Source organism: Rousettus aegyptiacus, unplaced genomic scaffold (genome assembly GCF_014176215.1).
Source record: "Rousettus aegyptiacus isolate mRouAeg1 unplaced genomic scaffold, mRouAeg1.p scaffold_m13_p_6, whole genome shotgun sequence".
Taxonomy (NCBI): Eukaryota; Metazoa; Chordata; class Mammalia; order Chiroptera; family Pteropodidae; genus Rousettus; species Rousettus aegyptiacus.
The window spans coordinates 99,405,397-99,429,485 of NW_023416309.1; the positions used below are offsets into that span (position 1 = coordinate 99,405,397).

Genomic DNA, 24,089 nt, shown 5'->3' on the forward strand with positions numbered 1-24,089 from the left:
TCTAGGTATTTGTCCATTTCACCTGTTATCTAATGTATAAGCATACAGTTGTTCGTAGTACTCCTTTATACTTCTTTTATTTCTGTAAGATCTATGGTAATATCTCCCTTTTTGTTTCTGATTCTTTTTTTCTTGGTCAATCTAGTGAAAGGTTGTCAATGTTGATCTTTTAAAAAAATAGTTTTCGGTTTTATTTTCTCTATGGTTTTTCTATTCCCTATTTCATTAATGTCTGCTCTATTTATCACTTCTTTCCTTCAGCTTGCTTTAGTTTTTTTTTTTTAGTGTCTTAAGTTGGAAGGTTGGGTTATTGAGATTTTTTTCCTTTTTAATATATCTCTACAGCTATAAAATCTTCTCTAAGGACTGCTTTAGCTGCATCCCATAAGTTTTATGTTGTATATTTATTTTCATTCCTCTCATAGTGTTTTCTAGTTTCCTTTTTGATTTCTTCCTTAACCCATTGGGTATTTTGGTGTGTATTGTTTTATTTCTATATGTTGGTAAAATTTCCAGGGCTTGTTACTGATATTCGTTTAGTGAGTGGCTGGATTACTTCGGTGAGTTTATCTATTCCCCGACATAATGTGAAGCTTGTTATTGTTCTTCAGGGGGGTGCAGACTCGAGGATGCCCACAGTCACCCTAGCATAACAGTGATTTTTTCATAGGGCTTTGTCTCTTTCCCTGACCATAGCCAGATGTTAAATTACACTGATTATTGGCTGGTTGTGATGTATTTTTTTTCAACCACACCCTGGAAAATAAATTGTTCCCCAAACTGATCCAATCAAATCCAGGCTTCTTTGAAGGTCAGTGTTTGAGGTCTGTTCTGACTCTGAGAGAGCTCCTCCCAGCTGTCTCTTTCACCATCTCTCTCCAGCAAACCAGCCAGCCCAGGTTAGCCTGTATCTCCAGTGTAGCTATCATTCGTCTTTCACCACAACCTCCAGTTTTTGAGAGCACTCTTAAGCTTGAAATTCTTTTGCAAATTCAGTCAGTTCATTTGAGGAGACAGTCAAAGCTCTCTTTCTATAGCGTAACTCTCCCTTCTATGTCAAAATATCCAAGCCATGGCTCTGGCCTCTGGTTTGGAGGTGGGAATAATGGCACACTTCTGAGTGATATACCCACCTCAAAAAATGAATGCCTTTTTCTTTCTTAACTCCTATTTGTTCCTTAAGAGCCAGCTCGAGCTGTTTGTTGCCTTTCCTCTGTGTTCTTTTGTATTCGATAATGGTCTTGGGATACCTTTACTAATATAATAGCGGGATGAACCAATATCCTGTCTTAACCATTTGTGTTAGCTGCCTTTCCCCAACTGCAATCCTCTTGAGGGCAGGAACAATTTCTCATCCCACACACCATGCCTGGCTCAAGGCAGGTACTCTAAATGCACTGAATGTTAAAGATGAGCTTCATAAGAGGAAGGGTGTAGAGACAGGAGGCTAGGAGATAAAGGCTATCATTCTAATTTCCAAAACATATGAGCAGGAAGGTAAGAAATGCCTCCCCCCGCCCCCCATCTGCCATCAAAACTGACACCTCTTTCTCTGAGGCAGCCAACTCCCAACTAGTTCTTTTCAGAGTCAAACTGATGGTTTCAAACTTTTCCTTATTAAACCACCCTCCCTCATCGTCTGATGGAAAAAAATTAAAACAAGACTCAATATTGTCCCTGCAGAGGAAGCCTTTATTGTAACATAAAATACACAATTTTGTGATTGCCCCAGGTAAAATTATACACAATACTTTTTTTTGGGTGGCTATATAGTAATCTGACTCAACACTAAAATATGTATCTGAAATAATTTCACAAAGTTTTAAAAAGAAAAATTATAAAAAGTAAAGTTCCATTTTAAGTTATATTCACTTTTTCTCCCCCCCCCCCACCCCCTACAAAACCCTGCACATAGCACACATGGAGTTGGAACACTTTGATGACTTCTGTGTGTGTGTCTGGGAGCGACTGAGAGGCTGAGGCAGTCAAGACTTCCCATTGCCTCTTCCTCTAGTTTGCAGGAACAGGGAGACAGGAAGTATAATGCAGATAATGATCACACCTTTCAGTCAAAAATCTCTTCCAACCATAGGCACAGCCTCAGGAAAACTGAAGACAGGTCAGCCACTGTACAAGCATGGGAACCCCACGCTCAGCACTTGGCCTCCAAACCCCAATGCCAACTGTTAAGGGGAGAGCTCTGCCTACAGCATGCCATAGGGCTGGCTCCACTACCAACATGAAATTGTGTCGATCCCTGTTCCCCTCACCATCAGGGCTGCTGGGACAGCAAGAAGCACATGATGACGAAGCCTGAGTGATGGGCCAGTGGGGGCTCTTTAAGACTGGGCCCGAGAGCAGTCAGTCTTCCTTTTCATCTTTCCCCGACACTCCCATATCACAGGTGGAATTTTAATCAAATCTTAAGGGGTACGTAGGGGCTTAGTAGCATCCTATGTCAATGCTGGTATCCATGGAGGGGTCAAACCTGCTCCTCAGAGGCAGACAGATTCTACTGCCTGGCATAGAAAAATAAATCAGTGTATGAAACCAAGCCAGGGCAAACAGCAGCTTTTAAAAGTCATCTTCCAATAAATAATTACTACAGAGGAATATTTTCCTTTAACATCAAAACACTGATAAGTTCAGAAGTTATTTTTGTAAAAAAAAAAAAATATCTGTTTATTTACTCATATGTATAAAAATAAGGTTTTTAGGGCCATTCTCTCCTGGGCATGGTCATGTCCTTCTTTTAGAGAGGGGCCCGAGGGTGATCTTGTAGGCTTAACCCAAAAGCTCTACCTGATCCCGCCTCTTCCCACTTGCCTGCCATAGCCCATTCCTTCTTTCTGGGGTAAAGCTACAGAAGAAATGTGGGCAAAATTATGCTAAGGCTCTTTGTTTTGTTTTTGCAGCTTACCAAACTTTCAGCAAAACTGCTGACTGCATTTCCTCAAACTACCAAGGCCTGACACCCAGCAAGCACCTCGCACCAGGTGGGCAATGACACCCACTGACCATGCTGGCCCCGGGTTCAGACTACGCTCTTCACACCCACACCCCAAGACGTTGTGTGTGAACAGTGAAGGGAAATGAGGTGACCTGATACAACGAGAAAGAATTTTGATGTCAAATTAGGGTGGAAAGGGGAAAACAAAAGTCTCAATTTAGAAACAAAAACACCATTCGACATTTGCAAAAAGCCCTTATCGATGAGCTTTCGGAAAGCCTCGCTCAGGGCGGAGGAAGGATGGGCAGCCTGGTAGTGCAGCCCCCCTGGGCGACAGGGCGACACTCAGCACCTTCGAGTCAGGGCTGGGCATTCCACTCTGGCTGCCGACACGAAGGACATCAGCGCTGTCGGCTTCAGTTGTGTGACCCTCCCTTCTTCCCTCTAGTCCATCAAACGTGTCGGCACAGGCGTCCACACAGAGGAACTGAGTGGCAGTCCCCCAAGCGAGAGGGGGGAGGCAGGCAGGCAGGGAGGGAAGCGGGGGAGAACGTTAAGATGGGTTAAGCGTTATTTAAAAAGCCACTACCCATCCCCAAACCCCTGACTCCCCTTACTCCAACGATCCTCATATGTTGGCCCTTTTCCCATCACTATCCGGGAAAATGGCGGTGAGGGGGAGTGGCGAGGGAGGACTGGCTTTCTTTGTCAAAAGGCAGTTTCTACGTTTCAGAAGAAAAGCAGAGACAATCATGGTTATATAACAATTGCTTGGCAGACACAGTGACAAAGACTCAACAGAGAGGAGGTGCTTTCTCCTCCCTTTGTCCTTCTCTTACTTGTACATGTCAAGTTCAGCTACCCTCGAGACACATGGCCAAATTCTAGGATTCATGGAAATCACTGCCTTTTTGTACAAGGTTAAAACCATCACGGCATCTGTTTGTGGCCCCAATGCTATAGCTAAACTCTGGACAGCAAGGGGGAGAAACACCACGATGTACACACTCACGTACACGTGCATGCGTGCACGCGCGCGTGCACACACACACACACGCACACGCACACACACACACACACTCCCTTCACTGGTGTTACCATGCATAGAAACACCGAAGTCACAACTAGTATTAACACTTCACATTATGAGTATTGTTTCCAAAGAGAAGCGATTCATGGAATTAAAACATCCACAAGAGTAACTCCTCTAGCGAGGACGAAGACGCTGAAGATGGAGATGAGAGGTCACGACTGTGCGTGCGGGATCCACTGAGTGTCCATAGGTCGGCCTAAGAGTTCCTCCACACGGCGCGCCACGTCCATCGTGTCGTCCAGATCGAAGTCCCCATCAGTGTCAAGGACGGGGTCAGGACTTGGGAGGGAAAGAGGAGATGAAGAGAAAGGAAAAGGCTGTCAGAGCCAGTGAGGAGCAGCAGAGATTACCCCAAGCCCACAACCCACCAAGTGAGCTGCCCAAGACCACATGTACCCTCGGATTCCTGGGAAAAGAACCACTTCTGATCTGAACACTGGGAGTAGAGTCCTTTGCTAGCTGGACAGAAAGACTCAGGCTAAAAATACCCGCCCTCCCAGCTGCCCCTAACGCTAGCTGTCCAGACAGCTCTAAACCCCATCTGGTTCTTATACAGAGCAAGAAAAATCTCCATTTTGGGAGCAGATGACACTTGCCCAACCCCACTCTAAACTACCAATAGTTCTGGTTCGATCTCTTCCACCTGGGCACATGCCAGAGCCAGGCCTGACCAGGTGGTCTCGGACCTACAGAAGCTCTGCATTCCTTTGCCCACCAGCCTTCCAGGGTCCAGCCTGAGGCCAAGTGCCCAGTTCCTCCCCACAGAGCCCATGAGAACACAACTTACTTCTGCGGGTACATGTTATAATGAGCCTGGGGGCCCACGACTGGAGAGGGGGCCTGGTCCATGTAGGTGGCACTGCCCCCTACAGAGTCTGCAGATGTCACAAACCTGTGGGAGGAAGCAGAGCAGAGCCTCAGCGGCCTTGGGGCAGCAGGTGACTTGGGGAGCGGCTCAGGGACATCTTCATGTCCTTTTCGGGTGTAGGACAAAGCGCCCACTGGGAGTGGGGCTCCGGCTGCAGGAGTGGGGTTCTGGCCCCATGGTGACCAAGCCTAGTTCCCTCCCTGGGGCTGAGCCAGGTTTCAGTGGGAAGGGAATTCTGGGCCCATGAATGGCAGAGGAGGGCAGCAGTGACGGGTGGAGACAGCCAGGGGAGGAGGAAAGAGGCAACAGGAGACCAGAGCCAGACCCTAGGCACTTACTCAGGGACCACTTGCTTGATCTGTGGCTTCACGTATCCGTCCACTGCTTTAGCTGCCAAGGAGGGAACAGTGATGAGAACCAAAGTTCTCAAATGAAGTAAAAAGTACAAGCTCCCTTATGAATCACGTATTTTCTTAAGATAGGACACAACCATCTAACGTTATCTTAGAATCTGATACAAGCATTTAACATATCGATCTGTTAGGAAGACTGGGCAGAGGAGAAGCCTCAATACTAAAACTGCAGGTGGAGACATTTTCCAAGTTGGCTCGAATGTTTTAATAAATTCTTGAAACCGCAGAAAATATACACTTCCATACAAATCAGAATCAAGCATTAATTGCACACTAACTGTAAAAAAAACAAAAAATATCTTTAAAAGTTTAAAGTCACAGATGCCATAGAGGGACAGAGCTTGCTCTGTGTCCTGGGGGACAAAATTAGGACCAACTGGTGAGAAGAAGACAAATTCTCAGCCACATAAGGAAAAATGTTGTCTATTAGAGCTGCCCTTCCCTCACCAATGGGCTGTCTTGGGAAGAACTGGTTTCCTTATCACTGGAGGTTTTCAAGTGGAAGGCGTACAAACACGTGTCAGGATCACACAGAAAAATCTAAGCATTAGAGAGGAATTAAATGGACTTGATGACCCTGGAAGTTACTCTGAGTATCTACTCTTTTAGGAAAGGGAATTCAGGTCTCTGCATGCTCCTTCATGGCCCTGGGCACGCTGCATCTGGGGATAATCTGATGGTCACTGTCCCAGGGAGTGTTTGTGTCCCATGGCTGCTTAGAAAGAATACTTACCACAAAGTCCCACTGGGATGTGGCCGCTAAGGGACAAACCTGAAAGTGATCCGGCCAGCATAGTTATCTTTTTAAACCTTTTTCCCATTTAGAAAAAAGAAAAAGAAAAAAAAAAAAAAAAAAACTCCTGCAGCTCGCTGCCAGAGTTCATTTAATGTCACGCGTAGAAATGCTGTGTTTTCTAGGATTTGACATTCTCAGCGCTTGGACTACTAAAAACAGAATGCTATAAATAGAATGATGTCATTTGTTTCCAAAGACTATTGATATATTAGAACAATGTAAAAATAATAATAAAAATGAGATATTTCATGGCAAACTTTGGGAGGTAAGGTTAGGACTAATCTGCGAATTATCTCAGGGTAAACGGTGCAGACAGACGCAAGCGCCAACAGAAAGTATTCTGGGGTGACAAACGGGAAATGGGTTAAAAGGCTGATTATGGAAATGGAGTTAAGGAGGTAGTAGGAATGTGATAGTCTGAAGTCAGTGAACGAAGTCTTGTTTCCTGAGAATGTGAGTATGGGAATAAGTATAATCCTGACTAAATTATATGATGAAGAATACTCTAGAGTCAACAGGATGGAACAGCCCAAGGCAGTGAATGCTACATGGTTCACAAATTGCTTGGTATCCTAACCTGCTTCTTATAGGGCTTCAAATGCCAGGGGCTACCTTTTCATAGTATCTTATGCTTTTTGTGCTTACAGTCTACAGAGAATTTTATAGATTGCCAAAAAAGATAAAAACCAAAGAACTGTTATTAAATAGAATTTAAAAATCTAGATTAGCTGTGCTAACAAAAAGCAGCATTGATAGGTTTAGTCCAAAATACCACATAAATCTAAAAGTATTTTGGCTTATTCCCCACCTAGAGATATAACCACCACCTTAGGGTAGGAAGGCATAATATAAAAGACAGAATCTATAAAGGAAAAAGGTTGATAGATTGGGTTATATAGAAATTACAAGTCTTTGCACTTCAGCAAAATGAAACTTAAATGTTAAAAGAACAATGACACACTGAGAAAAATATTTGCTATATATAATAAAGGGTTTATTTACTATGTAAAACTACTTATACATCATTAAGAAAAAAAGGAATTCCAAAAGAAAGATGAGCAAGGAACATGAGCGCACTTAATGGAAAAAATACAAACAAACAATAATGGAGAGGTTAACAAACACAGGCTCTGGTGCTAGACTCTGAGCTCAAATCCTGGTTTGGCCTCCTCCTGGCTGTGTGACCTTTGCCAAATTATTTTACTTCTTTGTGCCTCAGTTCCTCATATGTAAAATGGAGATAGTAATAGTACCTACTTCACAGGCCTGTTTTGAGAATTAAATGAGATACTATGTGAAATGTGCTCAGAAGAGTGCCTGGTACCCAGTAAGCATTCAACAAATGTTAGCTGCTATTATCATTCTATTTATTATTATTGTTATTACTATTATATGAAAAGGTGTTTTGACCTTACCTAGAATCAAAGTGAAAATAAGAACTGAGATACTATTTATATGCTAATCAGACTGGCGACCATGAAACGGATGGACAGAACCTATGACTGGCAGGTGGATGGAGAAGCAGATGCTCCAGCAGACAACTGTGGGAGCGAAAAAGGATTCTGCTTTCTGGAGGGCAATTTTGCAAAGATGTGTCGAAATCCTTAAAAAAGTATATACTTTTTGACACAAATTCTACTTTAGGAATTTATCCTAAGGAAATAATTGAATGAGATGCATATACCAGCTTATCTCTATATTAATCATAACAAAAAACTGTGAATAACTTAAAATTGTAAAGATCTTAAATAACCAATATGGAATACATCATGGAATCACCATATAATGGAATTCTATGCAGTCATAAAGACGACATTGTAATTATACTTACTGACCTGTAACTCTGCCTATATTTTGGAAAATAAAAAAAAAAAAAATCAGATCACAACAGCTGATGTATGATACGACCAGAACCTTTACCCTGGACTCCAAGCCTGACGTGATTTGGCCCATTCTATTGCTTCGCCCTTATCTCCTACCACTTTCTTCCTTGCTCATCCAGCTCTAGCCTCCCGGGCCCTTGTGAGGGTTTTCCACCACGCCAACCTCCCTTCCGCTGCAGGGGTTTTGCACTTGTTCTCTCAGCCCAGAATGTTCTCTCGCTAGATCTTTAGATAGAGCTTCCTCACTTCGTTCAGGTCTATTCTGATGTCACCTCCTCAGGGAAGGTTTCTGGTGAGATGCTACCCCCTATCCTCTTCTCTGTCGCTTCTCTATTTGTTTAACTTTGCTTATTTGTCTTTAAAGCATCTATCACTACACTTTTTAAATTTACTTATCTTACTTATATATTTATTTCTTTACTTGTTCATGGTCTTTCTTCTGCTATTAGATTGCAACCTCCATAAAGGAAGTACTTAATAAACCTCTGGTGACTGAATGAGTGAATAAAGAATCCATATCTATACAGACTGGAAAAATATTCACTAAATTATTTACAGTAGTTAATCTCTAGATAAGAGATGTTGTATAATATCTATTTTTCTATACTTTTTTGGAAATTTTACAATAAATACATAATATTTTTATGCCCAGAAAACAATAAAACCATTTGTTTTGAAAACAAAATTTTACCTTCCTAAGTTTGTTTGATCTAAACTTATGTTAAAAGCAATTTTTTCCCTTCAATTTGATATTTGGGGTTAGTGGCAGGTATGTTTTCTGTATGACTGAAGAATGTACCCCAGAATTTCCATCTGCCCTGGAAAATGCTCAAACAGCAGTAACTGAATACAAATTTTGTAGATTTTCATACCAGGCAAACAGGAAGACAGATGGACACACATACACAAAACTAAAACAAAACCAAGATCACAACGAAACCAAATCAGAATGCGAACATTGTTACCAGTGGCAGGCTCGCATGGAACTGGTGTGTAATACTTGGAGTACACTTCATCTTTTGGCCGATCAGGGAACACGTAGATAAGGTAATTCAAGTCCCCCAAGCGGTCCGCCAGGGAACGGATAGAGAAGTCTCTGGTGGTGAAAGGCATCAGATTCCAAAACATTCTTTCCTCTAGATCAAATAAGTCACAGAAAACAGAATAATCATATCCTAAACATGATTTCTGAATAGGAAATATTAATACCCAAATATACTACAATTTAAAGCTCTCCATTAAAATTGTGTCAATAAAATTTCCATTTAAAAATAAGTTACAGATCGAGCAGCTGTAGATAGCTGGTAATGCACACACCACTTCCCTAGAGAGCCAATGATCTCTCTCAGGTAGTTTCAAGTTCAAGTGGTATTCTGTCCCTTTCTAGAAGAAATTTCTTATTGACCCCCAATTCCCTGTAAAAAAAGTATATAAGATAGGAAGCATGGCCATAGCCAGAGGACAGGTGAGCGTTATTAAATGCTAGTAAAATCTTTAAGTCACAGAAAACAAACTCGCGAGTTACTCTTATCTTATTGTGAAAGTAAGAGGAAAGGACTAACATTCTTGGATGGAAATGATCAATGGCAATAGCCTTGTGTAGTTAGAATAAAGGGATAATTAAAATAGTATATTATTTCTGCTCTAAAGTCTCCAAATCATCAAAGTAATTTTTCTCTGAAATAGCTCAAGGTTGAAAAACATTTCAAAAGGGAAGCAACTGAGATTTCGGACAGGATACTGTATTACAGGTAGCCACATCACAGTTATACATTCGCATTTCTCGAAATTAGTACTTGTGTTTCCCATAACAAGATTTCAAACAGGCTGCTGTATTCCAGCATCTGTGTCATGGTTACACATTTGTGCTTCCCATAATTAGTACTGGCCCCAACAAATAATAAGTACTCAATAAATTGTATGTCATGTTAATTTTGCAACAAAAGCAGCTAACTAGAGCACCCTGGCTGTCTCTTAAGAAGGGAGGAATACTCACGAGAATCAAACTTCCAAGCAATGGTGATGCCGCCAATTTCAGAGTCGCTGAATCTCAGCAGGAAGGTCCCATCGGGCTTGTTAATGAGTAGGTCGTGGGCCTGTTGCTTATTCACAAAACCCAAAATAGCCCTGCATCACAAAGGCCAAAGGAGCAGAAGCAGAGTATGATTTTTTTAACGTCAGAAAGACAACCTTCGTATTCTATTGCTGACTTAAGAGCTGACTTAAGAAATGATGACTCTCACCCATCATTCCAATGAGGCTTGAGATGTTTTTTTAATACTTCCATCACGCCATCAAACCACTGCCAGAAAGTGTAATTCCGTCCTGGTAAATTCTCCTGGTTGGAGACACAACAATGAACATAAGAAGGCAAACGTAACACTCGGAATATTACCTATATATGCTTTAACTGGAAAAATCGAAAGGAAAGCAAACTTCTACTGTCAGAATCATCTGAATATACAAGGCTGCATCCACTTTCTCAAATAAATGGTCCTGGAACTAAAAAAAAACACAATAGGAAAAGAGGAAAGCAGGGGGAAATATCACAGAGCAATTACCAACACCCCTGCCACAAACACCTTCTCTGGACCTGGGCTGACTGGGCCTTTGCTGTTTTTGATGTGGGGGTCTATGACCAGCAGCAGCATCACACAACAGCTTCTGAGAAATGCAAATTTCAGGCCTCATCTCAGACCTACTGAATCAGAGCCTGCATCTTAACAAGATGCTCGGGGCGGTGGGGGGGGGGAGGGTTGTAACTTTGAACGGAATTAAATCACACTGGGAGGCCCCAGAGATTGCTTCATCACACAGCAGTTAACAATAATTATCAGCAAAATGCAATTATCTGATTCTAGGGGAAGGCACCCCACGGGAGCCTGACTTTGCATGCCACATCGGGGACATCATAATCAGTGGGACAGAGCCAAGAAGCTCTGATCATTGCCAAAGCTTTACTTCTCATGAATTACATTAACGTTTGCTTTGCGCTGTCTCCTATATGAAAAGCACTGGCTGCACACAAAGACCAATTTACTTAAAATACTCAAACATGTAATTTTCTCCATGAAAAGGATGTGGGTGTCCATCTATTTAGGAGCTTATGACTTTGGGCACATTTCGTTAGAGACAAGAAGCACAGGCAAGAAGCCGGGGCAGGGAGACTCTTGAAGGCATCTGGTTTGGAGGGGCTGATCTCATGGCAGCCGGCCACAGGTCCCTCACCCTGTTGAACTGGGACCAGGACACAGACATGCTGTTGTAGTCCTCCAGGTGGCCGCTGCCGCTGTTGAACAGTTTCTGCGCCAGGAACACCAGGTTCTCCTTGGTCAGGCCCCGGTTGCTCTGCACTTCGGCCTTGAATTTCATGTTGAGCGCATCACACAGCTGGGGCCACAGCACTTTGTCAGGCACGGCAAATGGCACCCTGCCCTGAGAGAGAAAGAGGCCAGAACCTCATGAGAAAACACTTGCAGATTTACTCCCTCGACCTGCAAAAGAAAAACGCTGATGGCTGGATGTAGTTACAAATGTTTATCTTATAGAGCCTGAGGATCGGTTCACACTTTCATAGGATTGTGTAGTTCTGGGAAGCTCAAAAGGTTCATTTTACCTTCTTCACACACACCCTAAAGGGTAACTTTGTGCTGTCTAAGGTGTTCTCTAAATGAGCTGCTGAATGTGTGGTCCAATCCTACATTCTCAAAGCCACAAAAACAGAACATGATCAAGGTCTGGTGCTTCCACTGTACATCGATGGGGACAGAAATCTAAAAGACTGGTTCTCTAGCTAAGTACAGAGACAGAGAACAAGTGTGTGTGTACAAGTAAGGTTAATCCTTACCCTTGACACCGTCTGCCAAGAACTCTGGCTCAAAGTAAAACAATGAATGGTAACTGCGAGATGGATGACTTTATTAAGAAACAGGTTAAAATATGAATCTTTAATAAACTGCTCTTCATCCCATTCAGCCACAGTACATTTTATTTTAATTATTTCAAAGAACTTTTTTGACTAGGCAATTCCTTCGCATGATATAAAATTTAAAAAGCATAGAAGGCTACACAGCGAAGTCACTTTCCTATCCCTGTCCCCTAGCAACTCAGTTCTTCTCCTCAAAAACATGTAATCTAGTTTCTTGTGTATACCTCCGAAGATATTCTATGCAGGCCAGCAAATATACTAATGTCTCATTTAAAAAATGCAAATAGAAGCATAAAATCCATACGTTCTACATCTCCCCTTTTTCACTTAGTACTATAATTGCGAGACCTCACATCAGCACATAAAAAATGGCTACTAAATATTCTACAGCATGGAGGAACAATAATATTTTTAACCTGATCCCCACAGATGGATATCTATGAATCGGCCTCCAATCTTTAGCTGTTACAAACAGTGCTGCAATGTACTTATATTATTTGACACATATGCAAATAAATACAGCTGTAAATTCCTACAATTGTGTATTTAAAACAGAAGATGTATGTTAGTTATTAACATACTGAAAAATGTTAAAAATGCTTATTAACTTAGACAAGATACTTTAGTAATGACATGTTGCAGAAGACGCCAAAGTTACAGGGCGGGCGGGGCGGGGGGGTAGTGAGATCTGTGGACAGGCAGGAAAGGAAATGAGAGATGTGGCAATCCACCCCAGGAAGCTTATCAGGGACATGACGCAGGCAGATAGTTTTTAAAAGGAGCCTCAAACCCAGGGTTTGCATTACACATCAAGGAGCACAAGCGTGGTAGAATTTCTGATACAAATCTCACTTTGGCAGCAAAATACTGTTCTCTAAAAAAAAATTATTGAGAGTGTACGACTCTTCAGAGTCGTCACATTGCAGAACATACCTTAATGTCTCAAATAACAGCTATAACCCTTTAATCATGCATTTACAGACTAATCTCTACAGGAAATAGGCAACACATAGAACTTTGCCTACTAAAGTGTTTTGAAAATACTCATCAAGCAGCACACCAGTAGGATTCAGAGTATCTGGGCGCACAGATCCACACAATCATATTTGTCTCTTTAGACAAAGCATCTCATTCTTCATGACAGCCCTGGGATGAATCACAGAATCTAAACTTTTGAAAAGACATTAAATGTCACCCTCATTTATTGGAAGGAAGATGAGAGGAAGCAACTTCTAAGCTAAAGTAACCTCCCGAGAGGTCTAACCTCTAGAAAGAACCTGGGAGTCCCAAATTTCATTTATGGGTTCACCCAAGGACTCAAAATAATGTTTACTGAGTACTGACCATGTGACAAGAGTTTTGTATGTGATCTAATTTAATGTTAGTAATGATGCTATGGAGCATTATCATCCTCATGTGGCAGACACTTAGGGGAAACTTAAGCTCAGGGGTAAAGTGAATTTCCCATGGTCACGGACTGAGGAAATGGCGGGGCTTGAACTGAGACCGTGGCCTGACTTCAAGCCCATGCTCCTTCCATTTTTCATGTTCTCTCTATTCTGTCTCCGATGAAGGAAAACAATATATTTTTTTCTATGCTCTTTTAGGGGATAACATATGAAAGAGATTCATGACACAGGCGTAAAGACAGTGAGACACCCCACCCCCCCCCCACCCCCCACCGCAAGTCCAAGGAATCCACTCACAGGCTCTGCAAAAGCATTGTCCCAGAGAACGGTGGCTGTCGCATTGTTGTCCTGGCTGCCGTGAACAATCACCACCACCGGGAGGGACAGGGTCTAAAAAGACACGGGAGAAGGGCTGAGCACCCACAAGTCGCCCATTCTTCTTCTCTTCTTTTTTGCTATCACGACAAAATCATTCTCCCCTCAAGCTTCAGTAAGTGTCACCCTTGGATACAGAATGTGAATGGCTCCAGGAACAATATGACTTTTCCACACTGGCACGACCTTAGAAATTTTTGCTATATGAAAGGGGATTTTATTAAATATTTCTGAAGGATGGAGAACATTCTCAGAGTAACATGGAAAACAAGAGAGAAAAAAGAGAGAACGGAGACATTTCTGGGGGGGAGGGGGACGGGAAAGCAAGTAACACATGTCTGAAATTTATTACAGCTGTTACTCAGATTCATCCTGAGTGATGTTTCTCCTGATTTGTTTTCTACTTATGTCTCCAACTATTTCAGTTTGTTAGTGTTTGCTCCTTCTTAAGAGAATCTAAGAGATACAGTTCTAAGGATGGGGTCTCCTCCCTTACTGTTCATCAGTAACCAAAAGGAAGACACTTCATGATCAAAACAACTCCTCGGTGATGTAAAGTACAGGTACGCTCTCGCTCACACGCTCACACACAGTGCCGAGGGCGAGCTTTACCTTGACTTGAAAAACCAGCTCATTTCCACCAACACTGAACTGTGACTCAAACAGGATTGTAAATTTTTCTTCTGTTACTGACTCTGCTCCACGACGGTCAGACCTCTTAATTCGTTTCAGGGACTGCAAAGGAGAAAATTAAGGTGACGAAGCCCTCATACAGACAGGGAAAACCCATTCTTCCTCTTCCCCAATGCTCACCATGTTTCTGAAGTGGGCGCTGAGGGTGCCAGTGGCTTGGTGATACTCCATCACACAGCAGTTGTTCAAGATCTCTCCACTGTAATCACTGCAAGTCAGAGAGAGACGCGGATCTGAATCCACACGTGGTCTCAGCTCACGTGGGATAGAAATGCGGTCCGGGTAGGAGGAAACAGAGACGGTTGTTACGAATACATCATTCAGAGGAAATGATAGCTCCATAAAAATATTCAAGAAATAAATATACATGAACTATACAAAAGTTTTCTTAAATGTATTCTTATTAAGTGAAACCAAATCATACTATCTTCACAGAAGAACTCAAAAGGGCTAATAGCGCTCCTACATGGGAATAGCTGGGCCCAGAAGCTTCCCAGGAGGACCACTTCTTCCTGCCGTGAGGACTCGAGGAAAGGGGCAGACAGACGTGAGGGAGGCACGCGTACTTGCGCGTGTTCTCGTTCTTGAGCAGGGACTTGGCCTGCTGCTCGCTGATGATGGTGGCTTTCACCTGCGGGGGGTTCATGTGCACGTTCAGCTTCCCGCCCACCAGCAGGCGCACGGTGGCTGCAAACTTGGTCTGGGTCTTCAGGACCTGAGGGGGCTGCTTCTCAATGATGAATGTGCTGTGGGGACACAAGTGACCAGATGCTGCCTCAGGAGACGGCGCTCTGGTCCCTCCTCCACGTGGGGAGGCTGCCTTGAATGGGGCTCAGCAGGCAAAGAGAGAGCACATGGCAGAGACCCTGTTCCCAGGGAGACCACTGAGATTTGGCGGGGGGATGATTGGGAAGGGGGGGCAGGGAAATGAACTCAGCAGCTGGCGTGGGCCGCAGAGGAAAAGGGCAGCCCATGTGGTGGCCACGAGAGACACTGGGCAAGGTCAACGCCAAGCAGCCACAGCAGCTGGGACAGAGGGGATGGGGTGTGAGGCAGAGAGAGAAGGATTCAAGCAAGAGCACCCCCTGCCTCCCCCGGCCAACCACATGGGGGACCGGGCGTGATCAAGAGGCGGCAATCACCTGGTCACCAGGGCTGAGATGATGTCTGTGATGGTGGCGTTGACCTCAGCCAGCATCTCCTCCACTGGGCCGGGGATGGGCAGCTGCTGGCAGAGGTGCTCAGCTCTGCGGATCTGCTGCCGGTTCTGCCAGATGATCTCGGCCAGCTTCTCACACCTGCACGTGAGCACCAAGGCCGACAGGAAGGACGGGGTCTTCACCCCGTCCCCTGGGAAGAGCCCCCAAGGCCCAGCTCCGCCGTCACCCTGGAAGCCCTCACCAAGAAGGCTCTGCACCTGAGCCGCCACTCCCGTCCACAGAGCAGAGCGGAGCTGCCCTGCCGCCCAGAAACGCAGACACACACCGGAGGAGCCACCCTGATTTGCACCCACCCAGCCCGAGCATCACTCCGCACACCCGCCCTGCCCCCCACCCCCAACACTGGTGACTGGGGGCACCAAAGTCTGGAAGAGGAACCAGAACCGCTGGTGAAATAAGACCTGTCACAGGACAGAGTGAGCCAGCTGCACGTGGAAACACAGGGGCAGAAGCAGCAGCTGGTAACACCACCCTGAGCCCCGCCCGCCCCCCACACCCATTACCAGGACTGCAGCACGTCCAGGCTGCCCTCGGGGGGCCCTCCGTTCCCGGCCAGCTGCTGCCTGCGCTTCCACTGGATCAGTTCGTCATCCAGAATGATGGTCTGCTGCTTCCGCAGCAGCTGCAGGGTTTTCTGGTGCTTCTCGGCCAGCTCCTGCAGGGAGAGGGGAGCAGGCCCTTCTGGGCTTCCAGAGAACGCCCTGCAGGGCCTCACTCAGGAGGCAGGGCCGCCCCTCCCCCTGACCTGCTCTGCCTCACAGGCCCCCACAGGGAAGAGGGGGCTCTGGCCCGCGGCTCTGCTGGGTCCTGCTCTCTTCCTGGCTCTAGCCCTCTCTCGGGTCCCCCGACAGCTCGAGATGTGGACCCCCATGCCTGAGAACAGGGGTACGAGGACCCCACTCACCACGCGGTACTGCTGCAGTGTCTGGGCCTCGCGCTGCAGCCAGGCCTCCAGGGACACCTGCTTCTGCTGCAGGGCCGTCTCCGTCTCCCGGCTCAGACGCTCCTGGGGGTTCAGCTGGGCCAGCTGGGCGAACTGAGCTAGAGGAGAGGACAGGAGACCCATGACCGTGATCTCCCAGCTTCCAGCAGGAGGTCAGAGAAGTCCCACTCACCTGTTCTGCAGGCAAGACCCTTAAGGGACATGTCTGACCGGTGGCAAGTCGGGGCTCTGGCAGCCCAGAATGCCAGCGATGAGCGGACTCCACTCCCCGGCCTCCCAACTCCGAGCTCCCCTCTAGGAACTGGGGAGATGGAGGCTTGGGGGTACGGCTGAGCAGGATCCTACCCTGCGGCCTCCCTTCCCACCCTCGCCCACACCGCTGGCTGCCTAGCTCTCCTCAGGCCACACAGTGGTACAGCTTGGGACCACATTGCCCATTTGGAAGTATGCCCTGACTGGGTGAACTCGGGCAAATCGCTTCACCATCCTGTGCCTCAGTTTCCCCATGTGTATAATGGGAGGATCCTGTTCCCTGCCTCAGTGGGCTGCTATGACAATTAAAAAGTGATGACACAGAAAATGCTCAAAAATCTGCCTGGCACATGGAATCTCATCAATGGCAGGAATAGGGAGTCAGTGAGGCTTCATTACACTTTTTTAAAAAAATAAGTTTTGAAGTACTTAAGACATAAGGAAAGTTAAAAGAATAATACAAGGAACACCTGTGTAGCTATAATCCAGCTTAAGAAATGAAACATTTCCATAGTTAAAGCCACCTGTCCACCCTCCCTGGCTTGTAAACCCATCCTTCCTCTCAAAGGGAACCACTATCCTAAATGCCGGGATGATTACACGCTACCAATAGCCTTTTTGAACATCCCAGTGTCTTTACTCGGGCTGAGCCTAGAAGATGTCTGTCAGCGTGTCTTGGTCAAGTTCCTGGCAGGCCTCTGAAGGCCATGTCACACTGACCCAGGCCCTGCCCCACAGACACACAAGCTGGGACAGACCAAAGCAATTCTAGACAGACAGGAAGAGCCCAGAACTAGAGGAGAATTCAGAAATACGCCTCCAATCTCACTGCAGGGGACAGAGCAGGAAGAGCAATGTCTAGTATGCAACAGCAGAGAAGTCTGGATGGCCACCTCAGGGATCCTGTCACCCACAGGGAGGTAGCGGTGACTCCAACACCTGGGCCCCGCCTCCCTATGCAAGTGACCCAGTTGGGCCTCGCTTGGCAATTTACAGAAGCTTCTGGGAAGGACGCCAGGAGATGTGAGGCAACTGTCTGCTCCACTGGAGGGAGCTGAGCCTTCTCGTACACAAACAGATCATCAGCCTGCGTTTCTGAAGGGTGAACTTGATAAATGACACCGAACTGAGGTTGCATGATGGGTACAAACCCAAACCAGAATTGAAACCTAAACCTATAAATATAAAACAGAAAACCCAAGAATAGGATAATCAATAAAATCAACCAGTCCAAGGCTTTGGGTAGAACCAATAGCCTGAATCTCCTGACCCTAACCCAAGAAGTGGGCTCTTCTCTCTGGGGTCAGTCTGGGGTGGAAGGAGATGGAAGGAAGATAGGCTAGAATCATCCCACCAACAGCTACTCAACCCCTACTATGATTCGGGCAACGTGCTCGCCTCAGGGTACAGAGAGATAAGTCACAGTCCCTTCTCAGAAAATTTATATTCTGGTGGGGAAGACAGAGTTAATAAATGATTCCAATACAATTGTAAGATCAAGCCCACACGCACGGTATTAGATGAGCACACGGCATATGTACGTTTTTATGGCTGGTTGGTTGAGCAAAGGCTTCACTGAGACTTTGAGCTGGGCACACAAACAGGGAGAGGAAACTGTGAAGTCACACTGCCAGGTTCCCTGAAGGACAACAGGGGGTGCTGTTGGGGCTCCACAGCCTCAAGACTGACTCTAGTTCTCTGCACTCAAGTACAAGGCAGGATTTAGACCAGGAAGGGAGCCTTTGTCTGCAAAGGCTTCTGAGGTGCATTCATGTGCTCTGCCCCTGGATAGCTTCTCTGAATAATCCTACAGAACAACATTACAAGTTTGTCACCAGGAACACAGCCCTTCACTCTCTTATACCGACCCTGCTTAGAGAGTTTAACATTTCAAAAGCAGCCTTTTATAAAATGCCTACTATGTACAAAAGCATTGTTTGGTACTGTGTACTCAACTGGAAGCTCCTTCCTACAAGAGGACCAGGGGCTCCCTGGGTATGGGAGGCCAGAGTGACATCCCCATCTCCAAAGGCAAGAGCTTGAATTGTCCCCCTCCTAAGTCTCATCCTCCCAGCACTGTCTTCAGTGCAAATGATCCCCTGCTGTTCCTGAGAAAGGTAACCGCTTCTCTTCCTATCAGGTCTGAGCTTCTGTCTAGTCCCCACTCCCAGCCTCACCCTGGATCCTCAGGCTCTCTTGATACTGGATGATGAAGTACTCTTGAGTCTGCTGCAGCTTCTTCAGTTCACTCTCTGTGTCCTGCGTGACCATTCGCAGCTCCTCAAATGTCTGGTTGATCTGAAGGTGTTTCTGGGACATGGTGTCAGCAAGACTTCCAGATGGAGAGGTACCCTGGAGACAGATCGGGGGGAGCATGCAGGCAGCAGTGAGCTGGGCAGGGACAAAGGGAGAACACCTCAGGCCTTAATCCCAAGGGAAAGCCAATGCTAGCACCTGGGCTGAAACCCCGAAAGCTAAATTCTGAGTCAGAGGAATTACAAATATTATTTGTGAGAATTGGTGTAGACTAGGATAAGAGGAGAAACAGGTGACCTGACAGACTATGGCACCTCCATAAAGCATAGTAAAAACTCCTATTGCAGTTCTGACCGCCGCCACGGTATCCCAAACAGGGTCCATTTAATTCCCTTCAAAGAGACTAGAACTCGTTATATCCGGGGAATTATCCTGGTCTTCCTACTAGTGATGATGACCCCTCATTCCACACCCTTTCATTGATCTGGTGCCATGGACTGCAGTAGGTGCTGGGGACGCAATGGGAAACAAGGCTTTGTGAACACATCATCTGTGTCCTCGCTCAAGACCTTCTTGTGACTGAAGGAAGAGGGAAGATAGTGAACCTCTCATAGGTGGCATCCTGGAGACCCCAAAACAAAGTTACAGGGGAGGCATCAACAGGCCTTGGATCCAGCCATTTAAGTGACCCAGTTTGATCCGTTCCTTCAACACCTGGCTGAGAGGGGGGCTAAGCAGAAGTCTTTCTTAAGTAATCTCATCTGAATATAAACATGACTTTACCCCGAAATCATGCAGTTGGGGGTAAATTATTTCGCACTTGTTCACATTGTTTTGTGGTTGCAACCTCAACGAGGTTATAAATCGGTTAAGATCAGAGAACAGTCTTCTCTTTCTTTTGTGCCCCTTAGGACGATGCTCTGTTTTAGAGACACCAATAGAGGCACACTGAGTCATCGTTACAAAACTGGGTCCAGAGAGAAGTGGGCAAGAAAGGACTTTCCACTCCGTTCCCGATACCACTTGGGACACTCACATTGTTGGCTTCTCGGACCAGCCTCTGTTCGTTGTACAGAATGTGCCGGATGCAGCGGACCAGCTCCATGGGGCAGCGGTCATACGTGTTCTGAAAGAATTTAAGAGCAGATATCCCTTTGTCACATTCCATGCTATGGGCCTCACCCCACTTTGGGGGAGACTCCTGGAGAGACGATGCTGTGATCGTGATGCTGCCCCTCCAGTATCAACGGGGACAAGAAAAGCACACCATGGGAAATCCGATTATAGTAAGAAGGTAAGATTATTTTATTTCTTGTATCCTAATTTGCCTAAAGTGCTAGGGTACCATTTTTGGAAACAGGATAAATACATTTCAAAAAGGCCATATCATCTGGACACCACCTTGATGCCCTGAGAAGGACACAACGTCACTTATTCAGCATTCTGATCAGGGGTGTGTCACCTGCATCTAACCATAAAGACACTTCACGCAAACCCCAAATGAGGTCCATTTGATCTTTAAAAAGTAGAGGAGCTAAATTATTTTAAAAGGTCAACATAATGAAAGACAAAGAAAGGTTGAGAAACAGTTCCAGATTAAAGGAAATTCAAGAGACATGACAACTTGATGTAAAATGTGATCTTGGACTGGATCATGGGGGTAAATGCCCTTAAGCAGTGGTCCCCAAACTTTTTAGCACCAGGGACCCATGCTCCTATGAGAATCTAATGCCCGGTGATCGGAGGTAAAGCTGAGGCGGTGATGCTAGTGCTGGGGAGCGGCTGCAAACACAGATGAAGCTTCGCTCGCTTGCCCGCTGCTCACCTCCTGCTGTGCAGCACAGTTCCTAACAGGCCACGGACCAGTACCAGTCCTCGGCCCAGGGGTTGGGGGCCTCTGCCATAAAGGGTATTAAGTTAGTTGACGAAATGGAAATGTAGACATAAGATTACCTAAATTTAACTACCTCGATGTTAAATTTACTAAATGTGATAACTGTACTATTACCTATGTAAGAGAAGGTTCGTATTCTTAGAAAATGGACACTGAACCACTTTGGGGCGAAGGGACACACTCTCAAGCGATGAAAATGTGTGTGTGGAGGGAGCATATGATGAAGCGAATGTATACCTGGGCATAAGTAGCGGTTCTTTGTATCACTCTTACAACTTCCTGTAAATTTGAAATCATTTTCAAATACAAAGTTAAGAAAGGCTACAACCACGGAACCAAACAATAAGATGTAACTCAACAACTCTGAGTCGAAGAAGAGAAAGCCAGTCTCTACAGGAAACACTAAATGACAGATGAGTCCCACCGAGGTAAGTGAATTAAGTGTGACCCAGAGTTCACACCCACCTGGAGCTGTGTGGCATAGTGCCCCAGCTTGATCTTCAGTAAGAACCCATCTTCCCCCACTTGGTGCTCCGCCTTCTTCTGCAGCTCCTGCACCAGGCCATCCAAGAGCTGGGTGGCCTTAATGGTCTCCTGTGGATTATCAAGATCTATTGAGTCCCTAGGGGAAAAAAATTACATACATATGTATACATACATGCACATGAGCCTGTACAAATGCAGCCTCAACGTATCACATCTTTTCTTTAGCTAATGTGATTTCTGTATAATGCTCACTGCAAATTTTAGGAAGCAGTTTCATTCAAATGGACTAGATGTCTACATCAATCTATCCTTAACCCACTAACCACCTCAATAGACTCTAGAGTAGCACTTTTTTTTACAATGTACTGCCCTTTCTCCTTCCTCCTGCTGACTTGTTCTGGTGCTTATGCTCTCTGCTTCTTGGAATGAAGGGAAAGGAAAAGTGCTTTGTGTACACTGAAGGAAATAAGGACCCTGATAATTTCCTATTTATAGTTACCCCTCAATGGTATAAAGGCACAAGGACAAGAATGTTCTATATGTTTTTTTTTTCCACCCTCAACTACTTCTATGTATTGCTAATTTCACAGAGTATTTCTTAAGTAGTAACAAATGAAACATTTATTGCTATTTCTAAGGATCAATTTGAGGTACTGGAAACAAGTTGTAGGCAACAACTCTTACTCTTCCAGTGAACTAGAGAAACCATTCTACGGACTTCGTATTAATTCAGAGCTATTTAACTGGTGACAGAGTTTGAGTGGCCTTCCCTTCCTATCTACCTACCTTCCTTCCTTCCTTCCTTCCTTCCTTCCTTCCTTCCTTCCTCCCTCCCTCCCCTATTCTCACCTCCATCCTCAACTCTCTCTCTCTCTCTCTCTCTCTCTTTTTAAACAACTTAGGCAACTATTGCTATTGGGCAGTACTAAATTACTCAGCTCAGTGAAGAAACCAAACAGCTATCAGATTGATATAACATTCAATTACTGCTGCCCAGGTCTGGAGTCAAATAAGAGATCTGGTGGTAGCTAAAAGACACGGTCATCTCTAACCAAACCCCTGAGGTCAGTCAGCAACTAATTTCAAACAGAAGCACAAACAGGTACACCAAAACACAGATAACAGACTTCATCAAATAATATGCTCAAATCTATACTTGGAGAAGACAGTCGAGAAAGCCAGACTCTAAATGTGTATGCTCTATATACTAAATAAAATATATATTAAATAAACCCTGAAAGGAATGAGCTATGGCCCTGTGCTGGCAATAATACTCCTCATCTGAGGAATCCGTTCTTGAGAAGATCAAGTCTCTGAGCAAAACTCATGGAAACCAAGTAATGTTTCTTGTACTTAATTCCCTGATTTAAAAAAAAAAAATTTTTTTTCTTAACATAAACATGGAGAACTGAAGACTTTTTAAAATTAAAATCATTATTTTCTTAAGAAAATCAAAACTAAATAAAATTTCAGACTTATCAGGGTGATCACTTCATAACGTCTAACCACTATGTTGTACACCTGAAACTAATGTAATATTATATGTCACTGTAATTGCAAAAAAAAATTTTAAACTAAATAAAATTCAGATTTCCCTTCATTATCAACACCCGACTTTTAATGTTCATTCAGTAAGAAGACTACATGGGAAACCTACTAAATAAAAACATAAATCATCAGAAACTTTCTACTAATTTTTTTCCTAAGCTCTCCCCAGCATTAAAACAGAAAATGAAAAGGAAATGGAAAAGCACTAAGCAAGGTGCAATTGACATGCTCACATTTAGCTCCTTTTTTTTCTCAGTTAATTACATGAGACTGAGATTTTTCTTAATTGCCTAGGAAATTGCCTTCCTTTGGTGCTAACTTCTGAGAGAAATCTTCTACTAATGCATGATTGTAATTATTCCAAGACAGCGTTACTGATGGGTATACAGCCTTCCTCAAACAGTAGCATGAAGGCTGTCTCCTCCCAGCTCTGTCAAAGAGGACCCCCCACTCACGATGGTGGAGGCCTGAAGTATCTGAAAAGTATGTCGGATCTGACTGGTAACCAATCAACGCGTTTCCAGGCCCTGAGCAGAGCAGCAGACAGCCTGCTGCCTGGCATGCAATAATGTCGATTAAAAAGCTGTGGTATCAGTCTACTGCACTGTATTAACTCTATAAGAATTTAAAAACAAAATTTCCCCTGAATCTATAAATAGTAACTTGAAAAATAAGAAAAATAAAGATGCTTTCTAAATCTTCCATCAATATGTAATTATTGTTAATATTTGAGTGTATCGTCTTTTAGTGGAGTGTATGTGTGTGTATATACAATACACGTAAATTTAAAAACACCAATGTGTCTATTGTTAAATTTGTTAACAATACATTTTATTAAATTATGTGCGCAGACACACGCTATCTGCCCCATTCAGCACTAAATCCTACATAGACAAGGGCTTTAATTTTTTCAGATGAACTCTACCTCCTATAACACTGCTAGGCACCCTGTAGGTACTCAAAACACATTTGTTAATTCTTTTTTACGAGTAGCAACGCTCCAATGTTTTTAGGCAGAATAAACTATTAAAGGGAAGAAATCCTATTTAAAAAATCCCAAGAGTCATTCCATTTTCCTAACA

General features: G+C 44.5%; 1 protein-coding gene across 3 annotated transcripts in view; it reads right to left on the minus strand.

The window, feature by feature from the left end:
• Positions 1–1,671: 1,671 nt before the first annotated feature.
• STAT5B (signal transducer and activator of transcription 5B) overlaps positions 1,672–24,089 on the minus strand; it is a 54,196-nt gene continuing 31,778 nt past the window's right edge. For 2 of the 3 annotated variants that reach the window (XM_036222481.1, XM_036222482.1), the window contains exons 3-19: positions 21,439–21,595; positions 20,116–20,205; positions 19,001–19,175; positions 16,533–16,669; positions 16,132–16,283; positions 15,551–15,706; positions 14,975–15,154; positions 14,529–14,616; positions 14,328–14,450; positions 13,638–13,730; positions 11,232–11,438; positions 10,247–10,341; positions 10,000–10,130; positions 8,969–9,139; positions 5,250–5,301; positions 4,831–4,935; positions 1,672–4,322 (exon numbers count right to left, since the gene is read on the minus strand). In XM_036222481.1, coding sequence (XP_036078374.1) covers positions 4,196–4,322; positions 4,831–4,935; positions 5,250–5,301; positions 8,969–9,139; positions 10,000–10,130; positions 10,247–10,341; positions 11,232–11,438; positions 13,638–13,730; positions 14,328–14,450; positions 14,529–14,616; positions 14,975–15,154; positions 15,551–15,706; positions 16,132–16,283; positions 16,533–16,669; positions 19,001–19,175; positions 20,116–20,205; positions 21,439–21,595 — 2,239 coding nt within the window. In that variant the 3' untranslated portion in view covers positions 1,672–4,195. The remainder of the gene's footprint in view (positions 4,323–4,830; positions 4,936–5,249; positions 5,302–8,968; positions 9,140–9,999; positions 10,131–10,246; positions 10,342–11,231; positions 11,439–13,637; positions 13,731–14,327; positions 14,451–14,528; positions 14,617–14,974; positions 15,155–15,550; positions 15,707–16,131; positions 16,284–16,532; positions 16,670–19,000; positions 19,176–20,115; positions 20,206–21,438; positions 21,596–24,089) is intronic. The other variant, XM_016150867.2, reaches the window with a different exon arrangement.